The sequence below is a fragment of the Grammomys surdaster genome, unplaced genomic scaffold (assembly GCF_004785775.1).
Source record: "Grammomys surdaster isolate TR1022 unplaced genomic scaffold, NIH_TR_1.0 332336, whole genome shotgun sequence".
Taxonomy (NCBI): domain Eukaryota; kingdom Metazoa; phylum Chordata; class Mammalia; order Rodentia; family Muridae; genus Grammomys; species Grammomys surdaster.
Window position 1 is genome coordinate 10,909 of NW_021627593.1, and position 24,683 is coordinate 35,591.

Consider the following 24,683-nt stretch of genomic DNA (forward strand, 5'->3'; position numbering starts at 1 on the left):
TTCCGAGGAAGGGTACGTGGGTGGGCTGGGACTTCCGTGACCCAGGACCTCAGCCCGCAGCTTTGCACCGTTCTGCAGCCCTGCAGGGCGCAGGCTCCATCCGGGTAGCGGCGGCCACAGTGGCCCGCGCCTTCCCCTTCGGCGGCGCCGCAGCCTGGCCTCTGCGGGGCGGTGGTCGCAGTTCCGGCCTGCAGGGGGCGCTGGCGCGGGAGGACTGGGCTGGGGTCCGCGCGCGTGCGGTGGCGCGGCCGAGCGTGGGTGCCCGGGTCGCGGTCCTCAGTGAGAGTGACTCGGCCTGTGACGCGGGCGCGTTCCTTCCTCTTCCTCTTCCTCCGCGGCCCCGCCTTCCTTCCCTCCGCCCATCTCCCGCCGCGGAGGAGCCGCCGCCGCCGCCAGCCGCGCCGTCATGTCGGCCCCCGCCGGGTCCCCTCACCCGGCCGCCGGCGCCCGGATGCCGCCCAAGCTCGGCGGAGTAGTCTCCGGCCTGGCGCCGCCGCAGCAGAACGGTGAGGCGGGAGGCCGGGGCGCGGCGCGGGGCCTAGGCAGGCGGGAGGGAGAGCGGACGGGCGGGCGGCCTGCGCGGTGGCTCGGGGCGGGCAGGGCCGGGCCGGGGAGGCCGCGGTGGGGCCCCGAGGCCGCGGTGGAGCATGGAGGCCGTGATGCGGCGAGGGGAGCGACCGAGAGGACGGCAGGGCGGGGCTGCCGGCGGTCTGCCATCCAGGCCAGTCATCCCGCGCGGACGGAGGCCGTAGCGTAGGGCTCGGCGGCCGGCATGACGGTCTGCTCGGACCTGGGCGCCGGCCGGTTGCCCCGGGCGACCCTTTCGGCGCCGAGAGCTCACAGGACGCCGGGGCCGCAGAGTGCGTGGTCTATGGAGGGCTTGGAGTAGCCTTGGTACCTAGTGGATCGCATCCTTCCGGCCCCAGGGACGTAGCTTTGATTTTTTTTAAGGCCCTGGGAGCACGCCGCCATGGAAGGGAACTTAGTTTGCTCTCAAGTTTGTAGGCAGAAGGATGTAAATATGCTGTAGAAGTGTAACTGTAACCCCGACCCACTTCGGCCTCGGGATCTGTTGTGGTTTGCCGCTGCGGTTGCTTGCTCAAACCTTTGGAGTTTGCTTGTTGTAGCGTTCTTGGGTAGCAGGTGTCAAAAGGATCTGAGAGAACACCTTTAGATTCCCCCCCATCTCCAGCTTCACTTTAAAAATCTAGAAAAACATGCCAGAGTTGCTTGGCCCTGTTTTGAGGCAGGGCCTGCGTAGGGAAACACGAATGTGACTTTCATACCGAGGTTATAGGCTCCCAGCATGCAGGAGTTATTGCTGAGAAATGAGCTTACCATAGCATGTCTAGCCCTTGCTCTAGAGATCTGGGATGCTCCTAAATAGTACTGGGGGAGGGGCCCTCTTTAGAGACTCGGCAGTGTGTCTGATGAGACCCTCCCAACGTAATCAAAGCTAAAAAAATCCCTCTGTCCTGTGTCAAGAAACAAAACCAACCAGTATTCATCAGATCATTGACCTGGTTTCCACAGTGTGCTAATCAAAGTTTACAGCCAAAGTTTGGAAAATTGTTAATGCTTTTCAAACATGAAACACCCCAAGAATCAGGTGGAATTTTTATTCACAATTTAAAAATAAAACTGATGGTTTAGTCTTAAGATCCCCAGATTGACCTTACTTATCAATATTTCATGCTTCTTATAGTCATTGTTTAGTATAAAGAGCTTTTGAAGGTGAACAGTGTCATTGGTGATATCACACTTGTCCAAGTGAAAATATGATTTGTGAGCAGCCTTGCTTATTTTGTGTGCATGTTTATAAATGAATGTGCCCCTGCTTGCACACGGAGGTCAGAGGACAACTTCTGGGGGTTGGTTCTTTCTACCATGTGGGTTTTGGGAATCCAACTTAGGTAGGCTTCTTGTAAATGCGAACTAGGCTTTGTTTTATCTTTTAACACATCTTTGTATGGGGAGCAAACAGAGCATCGTAAATTAGAAATAGGTCCCAGATTAGAACATTATAAATCCATGTTTCACACTTTCAAAGGATGGTGTCCTTGGTTTTCATGTGTCATTTTTGTTTTTTGAGAGGACACAGAGGTGCCAGGATATTTACTCAGCCGCATGGATGTGGAATAAATTCATGTCTTGATGCCCAGTAGAAGTGATGCTTGGTTTCTCTTTATACTTACTTGTTGCTTGGCTACCAGATCAGTATTCAAAGTTAGAGTAGTAGATGAAACAGAATCCCTTCTCCTGAATTGTATTTAGCAACATTCAAATTGGTTCTGGCTGGTCTTGAGTGATTTTGTAGGTAGTTGGAGGAGGGGAGGGAAGGGCTGTCTCTAGGAAGAGGTTACATGAGGAACAATCTTGGAAATGAGCACTTAGCGCAGGCCCTGTGTAGAAACTGGAAGTGGTGGAGAAGAGCAAAGGGAACTGGGTGGAAAGAGTCATAGAAGAGACCAGGTTGCAGAAAGGTCTTGACATGTGTCATGCTGAGGCATTTGGAAATAAAGAACTAGAGGCCGTGTGGTTTGGTTTTGTGGAAGGGATTAACACAGAGAGGGAGGACCAGATCTGATTTTGTTTCTCAGTTTTAGAGAAAGTAATCATGAAGATTAAGCAATAATTTCAGGTTGTGTTATGTACTGAAACCACTTTGCTTTTTACTGGATCGCTGGAATCCCAGCCATGGTAATAATACAGAAGAATAGATCAGAAGTATGAGAAGTACCATGGGAAACCAAGCCAGTGAGAAGAGAAACACCATAGCAGACAGAATGAGATCACTCCTTCATAACCTTGGTAGACTGAGGGGATCTGGTCCTGTCACGTGGCGCCAAAAGTCTTGGAATTTTGAGAATAATTCTGACCACTGGCTGTGAACCTGTTTTATACTAGTATAATTAAGTCAGCCTCAGGCTGGGACTGGTGAGCTGGAGATTTTGACCTTTCAGTCTCTACTTAGTAACCTTTGGGTAGACATTCTGGTTTGACCAGCATGCTTTTGGAGGCGCCCCTTCCCTGAGACCTTGCTTGTGTGCACCCCTTTGAGGCGTGGCTACTTACATTTTTTTCTTTTGCTTTGTTGGAGATGGGATCGAGGTCATAGCCCTTTGAAATGTTGTGTTTACTTGTTTCTGCTTGAGCACGGTCTCCTGTAACTGAGGATGACTGTTACCTCCTGGTCTTTTTGCCTCAGCCTCCCAACTGCTTGTTGATTCTTTTGCTTCCACCTTCAGATTACAGGCATGGCCACACTTCCCTGTAGTATCTTATAGCAAACCAGAAAGGGTATTTCCAAGGGGTGGGTAGTAGGAACTTACCTTATCATCACATAAAGGAAAGTTGTGACAGCATGCTATCTGTGATCAACCTCTCAAGGGAACTATATTGTGGGATCTGACTCCTAATTCAGGTAGGAATTGTCAGAATTGAAGTTAGATGCTGTCTGTCCACTGGAGCTTGCTTGGGAAAGGAAGAAACCCACACAACTACTCCCTGAAGTCTTCAGTGTCAGTTCTTTTTTTTACATGAAACAGCAAATGGGGGCTGGAGAGATGGCTCAGCAGCTAAGGGCACTGGCTACTTTCCCACAGGACCAGGGTTCAATTCCTGTGCTCACATGGTAGATCACTGTGTTTTTTTTTTTTTTAAAGATTTATTTATTTATTATATATGAATACACTGTAGCTGTCTTCAGACACACCAGAAGAGGGCATCAGATCTCATTACAGATGGTTGTGAGCCACCATGTGGTTGCTGGGATTTGAACTCAGGACCTCTGGAAGTGCAGTCAGTGCTCTTAACCACTGAGCCATCTCTCCAGCCCTAGATCACTGTTTTTAATTCAACTGTTTGTAATTCAAGTTACAGAATTTTCAGTGCTCGCTTCTGACCTTTGCGGGGGTGGGTACCAGACTTGTATGTGATACACACATATGATGCACAGACAAATGTGTAGACAAAAACACACCGTCATATAAAATAATTAAAAAACAGCAAGTGTTTTAAAGACAGATTTGATTTTCCACAGAACGCTAAGATGGAGATGGAGATCTAGTTAGCTCTGGAACCCAGTCTGGAAAACACCTTGTCTAGTTCCCTGCTTTGGCAGGCGAAATCAAGATCCAGAAAGGTGAGCAGGTGAGGCATTTTCCACCAATGGCTGAGGAAGGTTGGTGAGAGAGGCTGTTTGTGTTGTTTATTGCTGTGTTCTTAGTGTTGCAAACAGTGGTGGGCAAGTTTCAGGTGTTCACTAAATAAAGGTTTATTAAATGAGGCCACGTAGTCCTAATTCCGAGTTCAGTACTCTTAGAACAGACTCTAATAAGGTGCCATGCTGGCCTTGAACTCCTGATCTTCCTGCTTCACATCCAAATGCTGAGATCTAGGCATGCAGTGTCCGACATAGTTACGAAGCTTTGACATTGTGGGTAGAAACGAGGCTTCATTATTGCCTGTACTGTTTTTCTGAGATTAGGTACTAGGCTCTCAGTACTTGGATGAAGATAGTCTGAGGACATTGCATCTGTAAACTCCTTTCTTTTCACCTTGGAGCTACCCTTCTCCAGATTCTCATTCTGAGTTACACATGGATTTATTGAATTATTTGCATTTTCATATGAAGTATTAGTTGAATATTTCTCTCTCTCTCTCTCTCTCTCTCTCTTTCTCTCTTTCTTTCTTTCTTTTCTTTTTTTTTGAGACAGGGTTTCCCTGTGTAGCCCTGGTTGGCCTGGAACTTTCTCTATAAAACAGGCTGGCCTTGAACTCACAGAGGTCTTCCTGTCTCTGCCTCCTAAGTACTGGGATTAAAGGCTTGTACCACCAGGCCCAGCTTCACTTGGCTTGACATTACTTCCAAAGCTGAGTCATCAAAGATGTACTGCTGAGTGAAACAACAGCCCGACAGAGAACAACTCCCAGATTGTTCCCAACCAACTTGACATCCTGAAAGTGTCACGAACAGCCCAGATCTAACAGTGTGCCTCTGCCCAAAAGGATAGCACTGGTTTTAATTGTCCGTGATGCAATGGGGTTAAACAGAGTGGGAATCACTAGACTTTTTTTTATGGAAAGGTAGACAGACTGTTAATTCAGAGATACTTTCTGATTGTGGGCTCTAGGAAACCTGTCAGCCTTGAGAGCCCATGCAGATTCAGAATCATGCAGATGTTCTTTCTGATCAGTGCAGTAGCTTGGGTTTCCATCCACATCTGGGGCTGCCCAGAAGCGCAGGTCCTCAGGAGAGCTATTCTTCTCTGATCTTCATGGATTTGTCTGAATACAGATTTTTTTTTTCTTCTAACCTGCTGACTAGCAATCTCAAGGACCTTAAAGTCTTTCCCCTGTATATACTCAGACATATCTCTGTAATGATAACAACCTGATAAGTAATTGTTATTATAATGTCTGGTTTTAGTTATTTGCTGTGCCTTTCATGCCTCTCAGGGTTCTGAGTTTATAGCTATCAGTTTTTTGTTGAACACCATTTATTGTCCCCAGCAATATTTCAGGTAAATTCTGCTTTTAAAATAGATTTAAAAAAAAAAAGATTTTTTTGCTTATGTCTGCATGTGCGTGCATGCGTGCGTGCGTGTATGTGTGTGTGTGTGTGTGCGTGCGTGCGTGTGTGTGCGTGCGTGTAGATGCTCACTGTCAGAAGCATCAGATCTCCCTGGAGCTAGAGTTCCAGGTAGTTTTAAGTCTCCTGACATGGGTGCTGGGAATTCAAACCTAATGGACTACACTGAGCCACTCTCTGGCCCCAGCTTCCTTTTAGAAAACCCATCTACACACTAAACTATCAGATGAGGAAGACTGAAGTGGGACAGTCTCAAAGGTTCTTTTTCTAGAGGTGAGGCACATTCATAGTCAGTACGGACAAGTGATGAGATAGAATATTACCAGCCTGGAGAAGGCTTGTGTTTGCAGTCGGGTCAGCCACCTGGGATTGCCCTCTAGATACAGAATGGTTGCAGAGTTTGATTTAGTCCAAGCTTTATGGAGAAAAACTGCAGCACATGTGTGAGATTCTGCATTTAGTGATGTCTGCCTTGTAGAGTCTTTGAGAGGATTAGATTAAATGAGGTACTGTTTTTAAAGTACCCAGTCCAGGTAGGGAATCAGGTCTGAGAAACCCCTTTATTCCATTTTTTTTAGAACACCAGGTTATACATTCTTTGACTGGCTGACTGTGTGTGAGTTTCCACTATATTCCCAGTCGCAGCTGTAGCAGGTACTCAGCTGAGTGAGTGAACTTACCCTAATATTTCCTTCTTGCTTTAGAATATTCTGAGAGCCACTAACAGCTTTACTCCCCTTACTGTATCAACATCTCGGGCTCTGTCGCTGCTTTGATCACTTCAGTCACTTGGTCCGTTCTGCTCTCCTCCTCTCTCCATCCACTCTTGGGAAGTTGCTGCTGATTTTCCACCATCTCTCTGGCTTGCCAGAGGGTGAGTTAGGGTCATGCAGGAAAAGCCACTAAGACAGTGATGAGAAAACCTGGTTCAAGTGTAGAGGAAGAGCTGAGAAGCCTTGCCTAGCCATCGGGCAGCCTTGTAACAGGAGAGTTTAAGGGAAGGGTTAAGTGTGCTTTAGCTGCATCTAAAATGACGAACAAGCTGGGCGAGTTGGCACATGCCCGTATACTCAGCCAGCACTCCTGAGATTTCTGAATGTTTGAGGCCAGCCTGGTGTAAGTAGTACATTTCAGACCAGCCAAAGATGCATAGTGAGGTAGTGTCTCAAAAAAGTCAAAATTAAATAGCCAACTAAATAAAAAATTGTGACTAGACTTTTGAATATTCAGGTAAGATTGTGATGAGCCTGGTGTGGTAGTGCACACCTTCATTCTCAGCACTCAGAAGGCAGAGGTGGCTGGATCACTATGAGTTCAAGGCCAGCCTAGTCTGCATATCAAATTCCAAGAAAGCCATACCTACATACAAAGTGTGATACATATAAAGATAGCTACAGTTCTGTCCGGCATGATTGGAGAGAGATGAGAGGTCTGAAGTGGCAGAGAAGGTAATTAGGTCAGTAACAGAAACATGGTTGTATACTGGTGGTTTAGATGGAGCCTCCAGAAGGGGCCAGTATGGAATCTAGCCTTTGCACTCGTAAAATTCAGTCCTGAATTTTAGCCTAGTAAGACCTGCCTTAGTCTGCCGCCTACCAAACTACAGGAAGCACTCCTGAGATTTCCTGGTTTCCTCTTGAAGTATGTTGTTGACACTCTATGATAAGAGACAGATACAGGAATACCGGTGATGACTTGGAGTTCATGATTTTTCAAAACCATGATTTCTATGAGTCAGACAGCAGGCCTTGGAAAAAGGCAACCCAGTCTTTGCATTTCAAGAGTTTGAAATTAGGCCTGTGCATGGGGAAAGGAATGTGGGCAGCTTCTAGAAGCTGCAAAGGGCAAAGGAACTCTCTCTTGAGGTTCAGATACTGTGTAAGCAACATTAAGCTGTATCTGCCCAGTGTCAGGGAATGTTTTTCTTCAGGCAGAGCTGTGCTGAGATCTGAAGAATGGTTAAGGAAAGGTCAGATGAAAGGAGGATTTGGAAGACTCCTGGTAGAGATAAACATTGTAAAGATTCAGAGGTGCGGAATCGTGGCCTGAAGAATATCGGGTGGGTAAGGGTGTGTGCATGTACACAAAGATGTGTCTCAGCTGTCATGGTTGGGACTGTTGGGTGCATTCGTTTTTATTGCCATTCTTGAAAGCTTTGATCACGTGTCCACAAAAGTTTAGACAGTGTCACACTGCCCTGCCTCCGAAGCCTTTACCAAGTAAGACCTTCTGTCCTCATTAGCCTCTCGGCCTCGGGTCAAGCTCATTGTGCTGTGGCTTTTTGTGTGTGGTGTGCAAGGCGTGCATGTTGCACATCTTCCCCCCAGGTCAGCAAGTGTTCTTCAGTGTGGCACCCTCTGCTTTGGTTTCTTGAACTTGGATGCACAGGACTTGGTGTGCTTAGACCTGACAGTTGACAGTCATCATGACAGCAGGCGAGCTAGGACCCAGGAGTCAGCGCAGGAGGGCCTTTGACTCTGTTTTTGTAACAAATTGCCACAAATTGACTGCTTGAAATGGTCTGAATTTATTGTTTGTAGGTGGGAAGTCAGTTGTGCTAAAATCAGATGTCCCTGCAGGACACATTCGTTCCATGGCTCTAGAGAGTTTCTTTGCCTTTTCCAGCTCTTAGAGGCTGCCCACATTCCTTGGCTCATAGCCCATTCGCTCTGTATTTAGAACCAACCATAGAGTATTTCTCTGAAGATCCTATAGCCAGGCCTCTAATTCTCTGCATAGTTAAGGATAATAGAACTGTTTTAATAGATGTCATCTGATTAATACCTAAATGCTATCTTCAGTCTTAATTCTCCTCTGCCATGTAGCCTCACATAGTCACAGGTTAGGACATGGACATATGTCTCATTAAATAGCGTAAAAAAATGAATATTTCTTTTTTAAAAGTTATATTTAGTGTACTATGTATACTCTGTCTGTGTGTGTGTGTGTGTGTGTGTGTGTGTGTGTGTGTGTGTTGGGGAGGGTATGGAGGTCAGTTGACATCTTTAGAGCATCAGTTCTCTCTTACCACATGGGTCCCAGGGATCAAACTCAGGTCACAAGGCTTGGTAGCAAGTACCTTAACAATCTGAGCCATATTGCTAGCCCCTGTTTTGCTGTCTAACTTGTTGACCATCTTATCCAGAAGCATGCTAGCACCACAGGCGACCCTTTAGCTAGGGGCTTACTGCCTGCTCTCTAGAGTGCAGGGTATGGAGGTTTGTCACCAGCCCAGGAGAGGATAGAAGAGTGAAAGCCTAGAATCCAGTTTCTACTGCATGAATGTGCTCCTGCTGTGTGCTTAAGCAAAATTCTTCTTCCCTTTCTGAGACAAGAGCTTCTTCGCTATGCAGTTTTCACTATGCAGTTCAGATTGGCTGGGAACTCTACTGTGTAGACCAGGCTGGCCTCAAACTCACAGAGCTCTACCTGCCTCTGGGATTAAAGGCACATTGCTGATAATGTCTCTTTGTTTGGGTCATTTGAATTATGATGCTGAAAAAGTAATGAAAAGGAGCCTTCCCACTCCTACCAGACCTAACATGATTAGATAGTGTTCCCTTCCTCTCTTTTCTTCAATGAACTTGAAAGTCTGACTTCCCACAGGTATTCACCACTAGCTGTCAGCAGGCAGAGTCTGCCCCTACTTTTCGGAGTGGTGTTGAGTAGTTGTACAGACATGGCTCTTTCCCAGGATTGTACCGGTGATGTGGCAGGAGTGAGCCAAGTCAGCAGTTGGGCAGAGGATAGGTATTTAATAGATTCTGACTCCGGCTGTCTTCTTTGTTCACTTCTGGGAACTAGTGACAGGAAGTGATCGGCTGTTGTGTATTTGAATATGTGGAGCTTTTCACATTTTATCTTCAAGGAAATGAAAGACTTCTGAGGTTTGTTTTTGTTTTAGTAAGTTGTTTCAGGTGAATTGTAATGAGGTAAATAACCTATAGGGGAGTAAATTGTTAAGTTAGGATAGTTCTCCACTTAGACTTTGAATTATGGAAGTGGATATTGGTCTCCTTTACTCCTGATTATAAGTTCTCTTGTGCTGGCTATAAAACATGTATTGCGTGCCCCTAGATAGTTTCTCCTACCTTATTTAGTAATTATAAATAAACAGAAAGTGTATGTTTACTCAGCTCTTGTGAGCAGGTATCTTCTATATTATTATGACAAGGAATACAGTGGTTCTTTGCTACAATGAGTCTTATAAGTGTTTTTGTTGTTGATACTATTTCATTTGGGGTAGGGTACAAATCCCTGTTCCTTACACGTGGCAGGAAATACTAGAAAAATCAGGGCTGGAGAATTGGCGCAGTGGTTAGGACATGCACTTAGCATGTGCAAAGCCCTGGGGTGTGGTGCGGTTGAGAGGGGGATGGGATGGTAATTAAGGCCTGCCCAGAGTCAAAAATAGTTAGAATTAAGACTAGAATCCCGTTGTTGGGACTTGTGGCTGTTTGCTTGGCTAAAGCGAGCCTTTTTCTTCTTAATTTTATTTCTTTTTATTCTCTGTGAACTGGTATTTTGCTTCTTTGTACTTCTGTGCATCGCATGCATATCTAATGTCTGTGGAGGGCAGAGGTTATGGAGTCCCCTGGAAATGGAGTTACTGATGGCTGTGAGCCACCATATGGTACTGAGAATTGAACCTCTGCGAGAATAGCCAGTGCCCTTAGCTTTTACATACATGTAGCTGACCACACTAATGCTGACACTGAGTTTTGTTAGCAGCAACATTATAGACATTATTAAACATGCTCTATGCTACATCACTCACTTAGCTAAGGGCTTCAGGTCTTTGAAGGCAAAGTATTATATCCACTTTACGGGGGGGGGGGGGGGAAAAGGGGGGGGGGGAGGGGGAGGGAGGGAGGGAGAGAGGGGGGAAAGGGAGGCGAGCGGGAGGAGGGGGGGAGAGAGAGAGATCTTAGCACCTGGGCCTGTGCTATAGCCCTATAATCCAGCTGCCTGGAAGACTGAGGCAGGTGGATCACAGGCTTGTGGCCTGCCTACACTTTGCTGATACTTTGTAGTAGGCTACTAAGAAAGTTCAACTCCCTTTAGCTCAGTGGGGAACATACTTGCCAGGTATGTGGAAGCCTTCAGCTCAACCCCCAGTATCAAGAAAGAAAAACGGGCTGGAAAGATGGCTCAGTGTTAACATTTTTTTACAGAGGACCAGGGTTCAATTCCCAGTGCCCCTATGGTGTCTCACAGCCATCCATACCTTCAATTCCAGGAGAGTCAGTGTCTTTTGACCTCAGAGGACACCAGGCACACACATGATGCATGTACATACATGCAGGCAGAACACTCATACACATGAAAAAAATAGATTTTTTTAAATTAAAATGCTTGTAGAATACTTCACATGCTGGTAAAGCATAAAATGTTAGTGTTGGGGATATGAGGCATTATTATTGATGGAGTGTATGAATTGCTAGTCCTTCTTGGAGAGAGCTATAACCTCTTTGTTTTGCTTGTTTCTTTATTTTTTGTTTGTTTATTTGTTTGTTTTTTGAGATAGCCTTTTGCTATGTAGTCTAGGCTGGCCTTGAACTCATAATTCTCCTGTCTCAGGCCCTTAGTGCCAGGATTTTAGGCACATTCCCAGTGCTCAGCATAGTGACCAATTTTTAAAGCACAAAACCCCATTTTCATTTGTAAGAAACCCATCTTTTAACTGATCATAGAAGTTCATCCTCTGGAATGATGTTTGTTGATGAGAATTTAGTAAATGTCACCTAAAATGAAATATTTGTGTATATTTTTTAAAGATTTATTTATTTTATGTTTGTGAATACACTGTTGCAGAAAAGGGCATCAGATCCCATTACAGATGGTTGTGAGCCACCATGTGGTTGCTGGGAATTGAACTCGGGACCTCTGGAAGACCAGTCAGTGCTCTTAAGTGCTGAGCCGTCTCTCAAACCTCCCTCCCCCCACCTCTGTCTCTCTGTCTCTCTGTCTCTCTGTCTCTCTCTCTCTCTCTCTCTCTCTCTCTCTCTCTCTCTCTTTCTCTGTGTGTGTGTGTGTATATATATTTTAATGAGGATTTACACATGATAACAGAATAGTGTCTAAGATACATTAAATTAAAACATAGTTGTAGAACCATGCTAGGATTCGCTCATCCAAATACACAGAAAAACCACTGGTTCCAGCTGTGCCTGCGCAGTAGATGGAATATCAGTGACCAGAATAAGAAGGGGACTTTCACTTTACACTTACATTCTTTATATAGATGGTCAACACTGCCCTCCACCGCAGTGCTGGAGACTGAGCCCAAGGCCCCTAAGCGTGCTCTACTTGAGTGGACCTTGATTCTGTAACTCTCATGGTTAGGGCAGAGAGGAGGCTAATACCAAAAGGTGTGGATTCCTCTCTTGATGTTTTTAAACTTTCAAAAAAATGTATTCTTTGACACTTGCATAAATGTATGTATGTGCATTGTTGATAGCTACCCCACCGATCTCCTTTCTCACCTCCTGGTACCCAGTGTCCCTTCATAGCCACTGCTGTTATTCGTTGATTCCCATGAATGCTGCCTGAGTGTGCATGGGCGCCTTGCCTGCGTGTATGTCTGTGCACCACTTTCATGTCTGGTGTCCACTAAGGCCAAGGAGGGAGGCGGGGCTTTAGTGGGGTACCCTGTGGGTACTGGGAGTTGAGCCTGAGTCCCCATGAAGAACAGCTGAACCTGGGGCCTTCTGAGGACAGCCAGTGTTCTTAACCTCTGAGCCATCTCTCTAGCTTGCTCTTGTAATTCTTTCTACCCTTCCTCTTCCAGGATGTTCTCTGAACCTTGGGAAGGGTTGGGTAAGGTAGATGTGCTACTGAGAGCTGATCGCTCAACAGTCACTCATTCTTAGTACTTTGACTAGATAGGAGCCTCTGTTAATGTTGCCATGGCTACGAGAAGTGTCTTAGATCAAGGCCGACAGTAGCTCTGATCTGAGAACAAACATACATATGTAGGTACTGACAACATGGCCATCTAGCAAAACAAATGTCAGCAGAGTAGTGGACACATAAAGTTAAGTGTTCTAGCAACAGGCCATTCTTGCTCTTTGCTACTCCTGACCAAGATGGGAGCAGGAGGGTCAGCCAGCAGCTACAGTGGTGAGAAAGTCTTAGAGAGCTACAAACTCTTGCAGAACAAAGGACATGGTAGCAGATGCTTAATCTCAGAGGCAAGTCAGTGAGTGCCAAACCAGACTAGCCTGCTCTATGTAAGTTCTCTACCAGGCCAGCTAAGACTATATAGTGAGACCCTGCCACAAAGCAAAAACAAGCCTGGTATGGTGGTGCATGCTTTTAATCTCAGGGTCAGCTGGATCTCTTGTCTAATCAGACCAGCCATGGCTGCATAGTGCGACATTGTCTCAAAAAGGAAACAAAGCAAAACAAAACAAAGAAAAGAACCAACAAAAAAGAAACCACACTGATAAAATGGACTTTCTCCTAAGGCCTGTAACCTGCCCAACCTTGGGCTTTGACCAAGTTTACAGTTGCCTCAGACAGAGCAAGATCAAATCAAATCGGAAAGTGTTTGCTTACCCCCAAAAGCCTCCTGCCAGTATTTCCTGTGGGTACTTCTTGCCTAGAAGGCCTGTACTGTAGCATGCAGAGTCTCTCACACTCGGTAAGACCACTGATGCCTTTTCCTCCAGCAGTCAGCGTAGGGCCTTTGGCAGTGTGAAAGCTAGCCAGCTGCACGTTTGCTGGTTAATTCTAGTTTGGCTTTTCTATGTCCTGCAACCAAAGTGTGCTGAGTCTTCATTAGAGCCTATGTAGTTGTAGTAGACAACCAAGAACATTGGGAATAACCTGTGTTGTTCTGGGGGTCTCTGGAGCCTCCTTGATGAGTAACATGTAGGGAAATATCTCATGTCTGGCACCAAATTTTTGTTTAATAAATCATGGTTTCTGGAAGCAGCAGTGTCCAATTAAATTTCTTCTTGTATTTTTAAAATTGCCTTATAAAGTAATGGGTTTCTATATGATTTTTTTTCATACATCCTTAGTTTTGGTTAACCCAGCCTCTGACAATCTTCCTTTCTCCTATCCTCCTTGCCCCTCCCCTCTTTCTTTTAAGTCAAAGTCTTGGTATGTATTCTTGGCTGGCCTGGAACTCAAAGGACCCATCCATGGCCTTCAGGTATGGGGTTATAGGCCAGAAGAGGATATCCTGTCCCCGAGACTAGAGTTACAGACAGCTGTGAACTGACATGTGGGTTCTGGGAATCAAACCTAAGTCCTCTTGTAAGAGTAGCCAGTGCTTATAACTGCTGAGTCTTCTTTTCTGCCTCTATGTCATAGTTGCTTAAGGAATACTGACTTGGGAGCCAAACAGGTGTATGGTTTCATAGATTGTAGTCAGGCTATCAGCTGGGCTGTCATTATCTCAAGATTCCGTTGAATTTGAAGGATGCTAGCATATTCATGTGTTTACTGGCCATGGTTTCTCTTTGGCTGTCCATTCCTTATGTCTTCCATGTCCACGTGTCTTCCTTGTCTGTGTTATAAGGTCATTCAGGACTGAGGTATCAGAGTGAGGGAGCATTAGAGTTAAGATTGGGCTAATCCAGGAAGTAGTTTATCAGCACCTCTGCTATTGCTCATGGAGATGAGTCCTGATCCAAGGGGAGGGGGACTACTCAAGGGTTTGAGAAGCAGAAGGTGGGGCCTCATTTTGGAGTCTAACTACATGATGGGCCTATGATAATATGTATCTTTGACAATATGGTAGAGTTATGGAGAAAAAGATGGATTGAGCCAGCACTTAGATGGGGGCTATTTATGTATTATCTCTTTGTGCAACACTGTAAATATTTTTTTTTCAGGTCCAGCACAGAGTCAAATGCAAGTTCCATCTGGGTATGGGTTGCCTCATCAAAACTATATGGCCCCCTCAGGACATTACTCTCAAGGACCTGGGAAAATGGCCTCCTTGCCATTGGATAACCAGTGCGATAATTACTACTCTCGTCCATATACAGTACCAACACAAAATATGGGGACTCCCAGCTCAGTAAACCAACCAGGAGCACAGCAGATGTATGGCAGAGGTCCTTCTGTCCCTCACATGGGGGGACCCACGCCAGGATCTTTCCAAGGAGCTCCAGCATCAGCATCCCACTCGTCCGCAAGTGTCTCCCAGCCCTATTCCTCTCTTGGGAATCGCTACAGCAGTCCTACCCCATACTCTGCCAACGCTTCTGTCGCTTCTCAGGGATACCCCTCCACCTGTAGTCATTATCCCATCTCAACTGTGTCGAATGTCGTGTATCCTAATGTCTCGTATCCCTCGCTGCCTGCCAGTGAGCCATATGGGCAGATGTTTACCTCACAGAATGCTCCTCCGCCTGCCAGGCCACTTAAAGAGTCATACTCTGGCCCAAGCACAGCTGTTACCTACCCATCGAGACCTCCACCTCCACCTTCCCAGCAGCACCAGCAGCACCAGCAGCAGAGTCATTCAGGATACAGTTCTCTGTCATGGTCAGGTCCAGGCCTTCCACCAGCCCAAGACAGCCTCATTCGAAACCAGATGGGATCCTTGGCTACAGCCAACAGCCACCCCACAAGTAACGGTAAGTCAGTGTGAAATTCACCAAACCATGACTGACAATCGGAACAGTAAAGTCTTGTTAGCAGTGGTATTCCTGATGGGAATCCTGGAGACCTGCTCACTGTTGCACTGTATCTGCTTCTGTTTCTGTGGTATGTTATTGAATCTCCCCAAACCCTTGTTGTGCCCTCATTCATAGTTAGCTCCTCAGTGGTCTTTGTGAAGAGCCTGCTTCCATGCCTTGAAAGCGGTCTCAGACAGTGTCTGTTGATGTCTTTGTCTCTGCCGCACTTGTCCGTAACATGACTTGGACACATTGAAGATTCTATTTTGATGATGTGTCTTGCTGGCCATTACTCCTTTTCATACTAACTCCACTATTATAGAAAAAAATGGTCAGAATCATTATCTCACCTTCCTTAAACTGTGTTTTCTACAGATAAAAACTGTTTTCTGCAGATAAAAGCTGCATTCTTATTAAATGAGTGCACTAAGATGAAGGATGAAGAAGGGGAATAAGGCCACGTGACTTCTTGGTAGTTAAGTCTCTATTTAAACATTTGTATTTTTACTTTTTTTTGTTTGTTTGTTTTTTGTTTTTTTCAAGACAGGGTTTCTCTGTATAGCCCTGGCTGTCCTGGAACTCACTCTGTAGACCAGGCTAGCCTCGAACTCTTGAACTCAGAGATCCGCCTGCCTCTGCCTCCCAAGTGCTGGGATTAAAGGCGTGCACCACCACTGCCCGGTGTATTTTTACTTTTATAAGGCATAGATAGTACATATGGTAAAATATAAAAGTGTGTGTGTGTCCGCCAAGCCAGGAGATGTCACTATATATCTCTGGCTGGCCTCTATATTCCAAACTGACCCCAAACTCCATCAGTCTGCCTCTGTTAACAAAGTGCTATGATTAAAGGTGTACACCAAGATGTGTGTGTGTGTGTGTTCTGTTTCCATAGAATATTCTTACCTAGTTTGAAGTTGTGAACTTGAATCTAATTATGTGCTCTTGAAGGGAATGAAAATGTTTGCATAGCACTGGGTGGTGGTGATGCATACCTTTAATCCCAGCATTAGGGAGGCAGAGGCAGGCTGATCTCCGAGTTTGAGACCAGCCTGGTCTGTAGAGCAAGTTCCAGGACATCCAGGGCTACGTAGAGAAGCCCTGTCTCCAAAGACAAAAACAAAAAACAAAAGGAAAAGAAAATGTACACCCAGAACGGCAGCTGATGAAGCTGTAGTAGTTCTGGGTGCTGCATTTACATTGTAACGCTCCCTGCAGTCAGTGTCAAGGACAGTATGGACACGTAGGCCTAGACGGTTAGAGTGTTTCACATTTTAATTAGAATTTTATATTAGTACTGAACTGTACACTTGTATTAAGCAAATACTGTCGTAACATGGAGAAAAGACCTTCATTGCCACATCATTGGTCTTTGTAGAGATGCATGCTGGGGCACTGCAGACAAGGGTTAGCTTTAGGATTTTAGGTGATTTCATTAAGGAGTCCGGTGTGTTTGCAGTGCCGTGGTTAGTTGTTAACAGACTGAAGTTTTCGTTAGTTTATCCCATTTAAAAACTGTCTCTGTAGATGATGAGTCTCTAGTCCTGTCAAATACTCTAGTAGAAATGATGGTCAACATAGGAAAACAGAAGCCTTTTTTTTTTAAAGTTTAAAGTTAATAACCACAGTTACTTCAGAGAAGGGTGATGGCAGAAGACAGCACTTGCCTTAGAGATTGGTTGGTATAGTTTGAAGGGGGAAAAGAAGACTCAAAGAGAAAAACAGAGACAGACAGAGATAGAGTCTGACTGACGTACTGGAACTTGCTCTGTACTAGTTTGGCATCACATAGAGATCAACTTGCCTCTACCAAGTACTAGAGTTAAAGATGTGTGCTGCCACACCCAGAAAGGATTATTTTTTTTCTGCACATGAGTGTTTTCATGCGTGTCTGTTTGGGCATGCCTGTTGCCTATGGAAGTTAGCAGAAAGTATTGAGTACCCTGGAACTTGAGTTACAGACAAGCGTGAGACACTGTGGATGCTGGAAACGGAACCTAAATCCTCTATAAGAGTAGCACATGCTCTTCACTGCTGAGCTATCCCTTTAGCTGCAGTGGACTTATTTTTATAGAAGACACATTTTCACTGTGTAGCCCCTGAGTGCTGAGATTAAAGGTCTATGCAGCCACATATAGTATTCTTTTAAGGCTATAAACTAAACACGTTAGGCATTTGCTTTACATTGTGGCAGTTTCTATGTTCTTGCTTCAGTCACATTCCCTTTGTGAAAAGGGCAAACTCTCTGTTGGCATGCCCCTCTGATCTGTAGTGTTGGTAGATCTACCCACTAACCATTAGTTGTTGGAAAGCCAGTCATGCCAGGGATGATTCTAGTGTTAGGAGATAATTGTGAGTAAAAAGGTAGATTATTTCAAGCTGTAGTCTGCTTGTGGCAGCAGACATCCACTGAACAGCAACAAGTGCAGACCTGCTATGTCTGTGACAAGAAGCAGAGGTGTAGGCCTTGGAGAACTCATGGTGAGCACATTGGCCTATTGTGGACTTCAGGGGAGTTTCCTATTATGAAGTGATATTTTAGCTGCAATCTGAAGGATGGATTTCTTATGTAAGAAGTAAATTGTGGCCAAAATAAATATTTAAATTTTTAAAATTTAAAATAAATATTTTTAAAAAGGCAAAACTTTTTAAATTCTTCAGAGGAAACAGACTATCTCCAGAACTTTGGAGTGATCAAATTTTATAAAGAAAGCACACATAGTGCTAGAGCTAGCCATAGAGTTCAAGCATGAGAAACTCAACTAATGTCTAATGAAAAAGACATTTTTATCTTTAACAGGCAGTATAAAATGAAACAAACTAGAAAGTAGGAGGGAAATCAATATTTTTCTAGGCTATACCAATAATACAAATTGATGTGAAGAAGATCATAACTAAGGGAAGACTGTAATAGTCACAGATGATATAAATTAATCAGAGGAAATCCAGAATACCTACTAGATCAGTAAAAATGAGAGACTCTGACAGTACTGCAAGTTCAGTGAAGTGTCTAAGACTAGCTGCAACACCACAGGGTAAACTGAGGCAAGTGGCTTCAGAGTTGGCAATGGGCTGGGCACTAATGGCACCCAGCCCAGCGTTGGTCTCTGTAGATAGCTGCAGGTGATTTAGAAGGAAAAAAGGAGGAGATAGAAACCAATGTGATGGTGACTAGTATATTGCCACCAGTGATGGATGGTAGACAGCTGGGTTGCCAATGATGGTGGCTGGCAGTTAGAGAAAAGAAAGGAGAAAAGTCAGTCTCTCTCTCTCTCTCTCTCTCTCTCTCTCACACACACACACACACACACACACACACACACACACACACACACACACTGGATAAAGCAAAGCAGGCTTCAGCCCTTTATTTTTTCTCTTTGCCCTTTTATACCCCCTAGGGCAAAGCTCTCTATGTAAGAAAAAGAACTACCTCATTCAAAAACAGATAAAATTGTTACATAAGAGGGAGTTACAGAAGGACTACTGATTGCATGTTTTCTATTAAAATTTGTACCTAACTAAACATTTTTATCTTGTCTTTCATTCCACAAGTTCATTATAAGTTCAAAGCAGTAGTTTTATCTATTATTTCACGAGTTCTTTATAAGTTCAAAGCAGTTGCTTTATGTATTTTTCCATATGTGTATTATAAATCCAGAGCAATAATTTTTTATGTCATAGATTAACAAAGTTTTTACCAAGAAACAGGTCACCTATCTTACACTTTATTTTTGAATAAAAAATAGTTTAAACTAGTTAAAAATAGTTAAAAATAGTTAAACTAGCTAGTCATCCATTTTCTGTTCTTACACACACAATGGAACTACCCACTCCTTTTTATGACCTTACTTATCATGGTGCACACCTGTGGACCTAACCCAGAATGAATGTTTTCCTTGGTTATTAATTTGTTCCAAGCCCAATTTTCTTCCTAGTGTAACCTACATGCTTGTAACACATGGAACTCACTTGATTGCTTTTCTAGCCTATGCAGCCTTTGCTGTTTTGTAGGAGGAGGCATATTCTACTTTTGATTCTAATTTAAAATTTTCTATCAACTATTGTAAGGTCCTTAAGATCACCTTCAGTGATTTTCACTACTATGAATCATAGATACTGCATTCTAGAATTCTAACCTATTATAGTGATACCTGTAGGGCGTGTGGGACCTTGTTACCAGACAGGCATAAGAATGGTAAGATTGAATGAACTCAAACTCTGGGAATCTCAGAATTGAGAATGGCATGAATGGAGCCATTTCCTACCTGCCTCTCCCTGCTGTGGAACATGTAACCCATGGTGGTACCCCACTGAGGACCATGTGCACTGTTCATGTAACGTAAACACCTGGGGTTCTCCATGCTAATGAGATATCTAGATAGGCCTAATGAGCTTCCCTTCCTGGGCATTTCTTCCCCAAAAAGGTATTTAATCCCTGGTTCACCTCGAATAAAGGGTATGCATTCACATTAAATAAACCATTAAATAAACCAGTATGAACAAGCAAGGATCATCAACTCTTCATTAAGGATTGCTGTAGGGAAGGCCTTCGTCTTAAAGAGCTGTGCCTAAACTCCTGAGGAAGGCCTTCTCTCTTCTAGCCCCTTGGTACTTGGAACTCTGAATCAGACCAGGTTCTGCCAGTACTGGGGACCCTGTTTCTAACTCCCAGTGCTATGCTGGCAGAGCCTGGGTACACTGGAGACTGGGGATCACAGCATTTGTCCCAGACTCTGCTGTTTTTTTTTTTTTTCTGGTGTCGTGAAGGAAAGCACGGGACTTGACCACCCGTTTTGCAGCATGCCAGCAGCACTTGGCCACCCCAGCAGAGAGTCAGGGCACAATAGGACAGAGGCCCTTGCTTTATTACATTTGAAATGAGGCATCTGGTTAGAAGCAGTAGACAGGAAGTGACTATAACAGTACAAGATGAGAGGTTCCCTTTGATGGTGGCCCCTGGGCACAGCATTCTGAGCTGGGACAACTTGTTACCACTAGTAAGCATCTCCTAGGAAAAGTCACTGTCCAGTGAATACCTGTAACTGATTGTTGAGATTCGTGAAACCTTTGGGCTTGTCCTGAGGGTAAGGCCACCTGGTTTAATTTTTGGATGAGACCTCTGTTTCTCCTCCCCCTTGTCTCACCTGGGTGGAGCCATCAGTTGCCTGGGTTTGTGTTTCTTTTCTCTGTATGTTACAGCTGCCCCATTTATTCTTTCACAATTTTTCAGACCTTTCCTGTATCTTTTTTTTAATTCTGATACATCACTTGGTCACCCAAGGTCTGCCGGCTACCATCTCTTATAAAAGTCTCACCCCTTTTCCTAAATGCCTACTTTAAATAAAAAAGACGTTCAGTAATATGCTCTTTAAGATCAACAGACAGTGTCATTGCACTGGATAACCAGTGATTCTTCAGCTAAGATTAGGAATGACCAGCATGCATTATGTGATCTGTTACATCTGTTTATCATTACAAAAACTACCAGCAGTCTTTGGTAATTTAGTTATTTCTTGAGATACAGGATAAAGTGGGTGGGTAACCAAAGTATAGGAGGGCTATGCATTGTAACTTATATTAGAATATAGAAAAGTAGTGAGTTGGAGACTTTAATACCCCTCCCCATTTTTACACTGTTAGTTAACATCCAATGAATCTGTTAGGGGGTAATTGTATCCCCTCCAAACGTTCACAGGCAAGGGCACTAATAAGGTCCCAAGGCAGAATCTTATTACAGAGGATAGCTATTTGGAAATAGGATCTTTAAAGAGACAATTATATTCAAGTGAAATCATTATAGCGGGCCCAGACCCAATGTGAATGGCGTTTTTACAAGAAGACTAGAACCCAGCTGTACACAGAGACCATAGGAAATGAAGAGGAAGATGGTCATCTACAGCTTCAGGAAACACACCAAGACGACTTGTTCTCCATTTCCCAGCGCTGTGAGAAAGGAACTTTGTTGTTTTTATAAATACATAAATAAAGCAAGATGAAGTGTGAGCTAATTTATAAAATTCAGAGACCCCATTACCTTTATTCACTTTTCCTTGGTCACCATTGTGTAGTACAATAAGTAATAGCCATGGTTGTTAGTCTGTAAAGAGAAACAGCATTTCATTTTGTCTGAAAGGTAATGACTTTTTTGAAATGTTTTAGTAAAAGTTGTTATTACAAGTTATTAAAACATTAGTGACTTGTTTTCCCACTTTGGGAGACATGTTCGTTTGGATCACCTTCTTCTAGATACCAAATCGGTGTGATGGTACTGGAGCTCCTGTGGACTTAAGAGCCATTGTGTTTTGTTAGTAAGCTTGTTTTAACACGTTTCAAGTTTGTTGCTGTGGGTGAATGATTTCTTGTCTTCAGTTGCAGATTCTCTGTCTTGTCCTATTACAGAAAATGTCCAACTTCCCAAGTCCAGCTCCGTAGTGTCCACAGTCTTGCCAGGACCCTCGTCAACAAGAATGCCACCTGCTCCAAGTCACCCAGTTGGGCCTGTGCCCTCCGCCCCACCACCCCCAGAACAGATGCAGACCAAAGGTATGTGCGGAGCTGCTCATTTTATACATATGCACACTCATGTCTCAGTAACTGATTCAAAAATGCCACACTGTATAACCATAACTAACTGAAAACATGAAAAAAGTAATGTATAATTCAAACTCAAATAGGACAGTTTAGTCTTGCATGTTAATTTATAATTTTTATTGTTGATTTGATAATATCTGGGATGTTAAATTTCCTTTCTTACACCATTCTGGACTTTTTTTTTAGGCTAAATCAACCATCATTGTCCTACTTAGTGAATCTTTTGTCTTGTTAAGGTTTCTGTGCTTGTCGTTTGTTGATCATCCACAGTTTAGGGAGCGGGGGTGAGAGGTGCCGTGGATGTAACTTCTGTATGCGTCATTGACAGACCATGCGGTCAATTTAATGTTCTTGAATAAGTAAGTGACAGATCTGACATAGACTGGTTTGATCCTGTTTCTCCACTATCCTTTCTTTCAGAAGTTTTTTTGGTTACTTTCTATATGGCAAAAATTCCAAAATTTTGATGTTTCTGGCTAATCTGTTTTCATTTGATCGACTTTGTATTTCCAATTCACTTGAACTGTTTTAAGGACCTTACTGTGTGCGACACCCTCTAGCCTTGACTGTGAAAAACTCTTCTATTATGTTCTAAATCTCAGAAAAGGCCCTGTAAACCCTTAGAATGCTGTGTTTGTTGAGTGTTTATGTGACCAACAGAGTCCTTTCTGTCAGTTGGTCAGATGATGTATTGTAAATTTTCTTACTTGATTTGAAAGGAATCAATGATAAAACTATTCACCAGTTTCCAAAAGTCAGTGAGACTAGGGATAGAATAATCTAGTTCGTCTAAGTGTTTGCTTTCAGAGGGAACAGTGGTCGGAAGACTTTGCTTATCATGAACTTAAGTATACCCCCCTACCACCCCCCCATACCTTTCTGTGTCTTACACTGATGGTGTCTTCAGTTATCACTTTACACTGCACTCTGCCCCTAAACAGGTACAGTATTGCCTCCTAGCACAAAAAGACAGAGAAGAAACTCCTCTCATTTATTTAATGCTTATTATATTCAGAATAACTATATTTTTGTTTCATTAATCTTCATATTAATCATGTGGCACAAATTTCTGTTGGCAGATTAAAGAAATAAGATTCATAGAGTTGAAGTAACTTGGCCACGATTATAGGTTAGTAAGTAGTAAAGCAAAAGGTTACCGATTCAAACCTGCTATATATTCTTTCTATAAAATATTAACTTTTATTGTTGGCTGTTGATAGCCTTTTGATTTACCGAATATCAGCTATTTGCATAAATAGCAGAAAAATGTTATATTGGAGATGTGTAAATTTGTAACCCTTAATTATTCATTTGTTTTCTAAGTAGCACATTGTGTTTGCCTTTGAGTAGATCTAGGGTGTAGAATCTAACTGTCTATGTGAATCAAGAGAACTGTGGCTGTACAAGTTGTAGTCTGCATAAAATGGAGCTCTTGGAAGCTGTGCAGGGCTCCATCTTTATACAGTGTGCTGGGCTCACCTGACCACTACTGCTGTCCAGATCCTAAGTTCTGTGGCTGAAGACCTAATAAACCAGGGATTGAGAATTCCTAGGAAGTGTCTTTACAGAACATACACAGACATTGTTATTGTTCCCTGAGTGCTACAGCAGAACAAGTATTTATGTAGTATAAACGTATTAGGTATTATATATAATCTAGAGAGAATTTAAAATATATAGGAGAATATGCATAGATTATACATACCATACCATTTTATATAGGGGCCTTGAATGTACAGGGACTTTCAGATTTTCTTATAGAAGCTAGGTATCGTGGCACTTGTAGATTTTATTTTTGTATATGTGTGTGGTGTGCAATATGTATGCATGTTTCCTTGAGTGAGGGTGCACATGTGTGCATGTGAGTGTGTAAACCTGATAGAAGTTGACATCGGGTGTCTCTTAGTCGATTTCCACTTTAGTTTGAGGCAGGGTTTTTAGCTGAACGTGGAACTCTACAGTTTCTTGTGGTTTAGCTAACTAGCTCACCCTAGGGATCCCCTGTCTGTCTCCCTGAATGCTGGGATTAGAGGCGGCTGTTCCACCTGCCTGACTTTTACGTGGGCTCTGAGGATACAGACTTTGGACCCCATGCTTGCACAAGTGCTTTATCAAACACCGAGCCATCTTCCTATCCTCCACATAGAATTTTATCCAGTGGATCTGGAAAAATACCTGGGAGTTCTAGAAAACATTCCCTCTTTTATTTTTACGTTTTTAAGAGTCAGTTTACAGAAGCAGATACGAAGGCACATTCACTGAATCCCTGTGCCTCAGAGGAAGAGCGTGTGAATTACATAGAGAGTGGGAAGAAACCAGGGACTGGCGACAGAAAGCCAAGCCAGCCTCAGCTGCACTTAAGGTTTGACACTAACCTGGATTCCTGAGACAGTAACTAACACGTACGATATTTGTTCATGTCAGGTACCACATGTCTAAGTGTTAGACTTAAGCCTTACAACAAGCATTTGAGGTAGTAACTATTCTGCCTTACAGATTAGTTAAGTGAAAAATGGGAAAGTTAGTTGTGAGGAACAGATAAAGTCCTAAGTGAATGTGTATTATTTAATACGAGCGTGTCCATGCCAAGGCCCTAATGCCATGTAGGCTAATGGGAAGTGGCAAAGCCTTCCCCAGCTTAGGCTCAGGGAAGTGGCAAAGCCTTCCCCAGCTTAGGCTCAGGGAAGTGGCAAAGCCTTCCCTTGGGTTGAGCATTAATGTTGACACTGTGCAGACAGCATAGATAGTAGCTTCTTCCTCCCAACCACAGCTTGCTCTCCTAGATGGTCACAGCCTGAGACTGCTCCCTTACAGGGACCTCCCACCAAGACTAGCTAACCCCTCCTCCTTTATGCTGC

The 24,683-nt window shown here is 43.9% G+C and overlaps 1 protein-coding gene across 1 annotated transcript in view; it reads left to right on the forward strand.

The window, feature by feature from the left end:
- Window positions 1–406: 406 nt before the first annotated feature.
- The window catches only part of LOC114616511 (protein transport protein Sec24B-like), a gene marked incomplete at its 3' end in the record, with an annotated part of 34,629 nt that continues 10,352 nt past the window's right edge, over window positions 407–24,683 (forward strand). Inside the window, exons 1-3 of the mRNA XM_028761955.1 lie at window positions 407–506; window positions 14,440–15,189; window positions 21,634–21,777. Coding sequence (XP_028617788.1) covers window positions 407–506; window positions 14,440–15,189; window positions 21,634–21,777 — 994 coding nt within the window. The remainder of the gene's footprint in view (window positions 507–14,439; window positions 15,190–21,633; window positions 21,778–24,683) is intronic.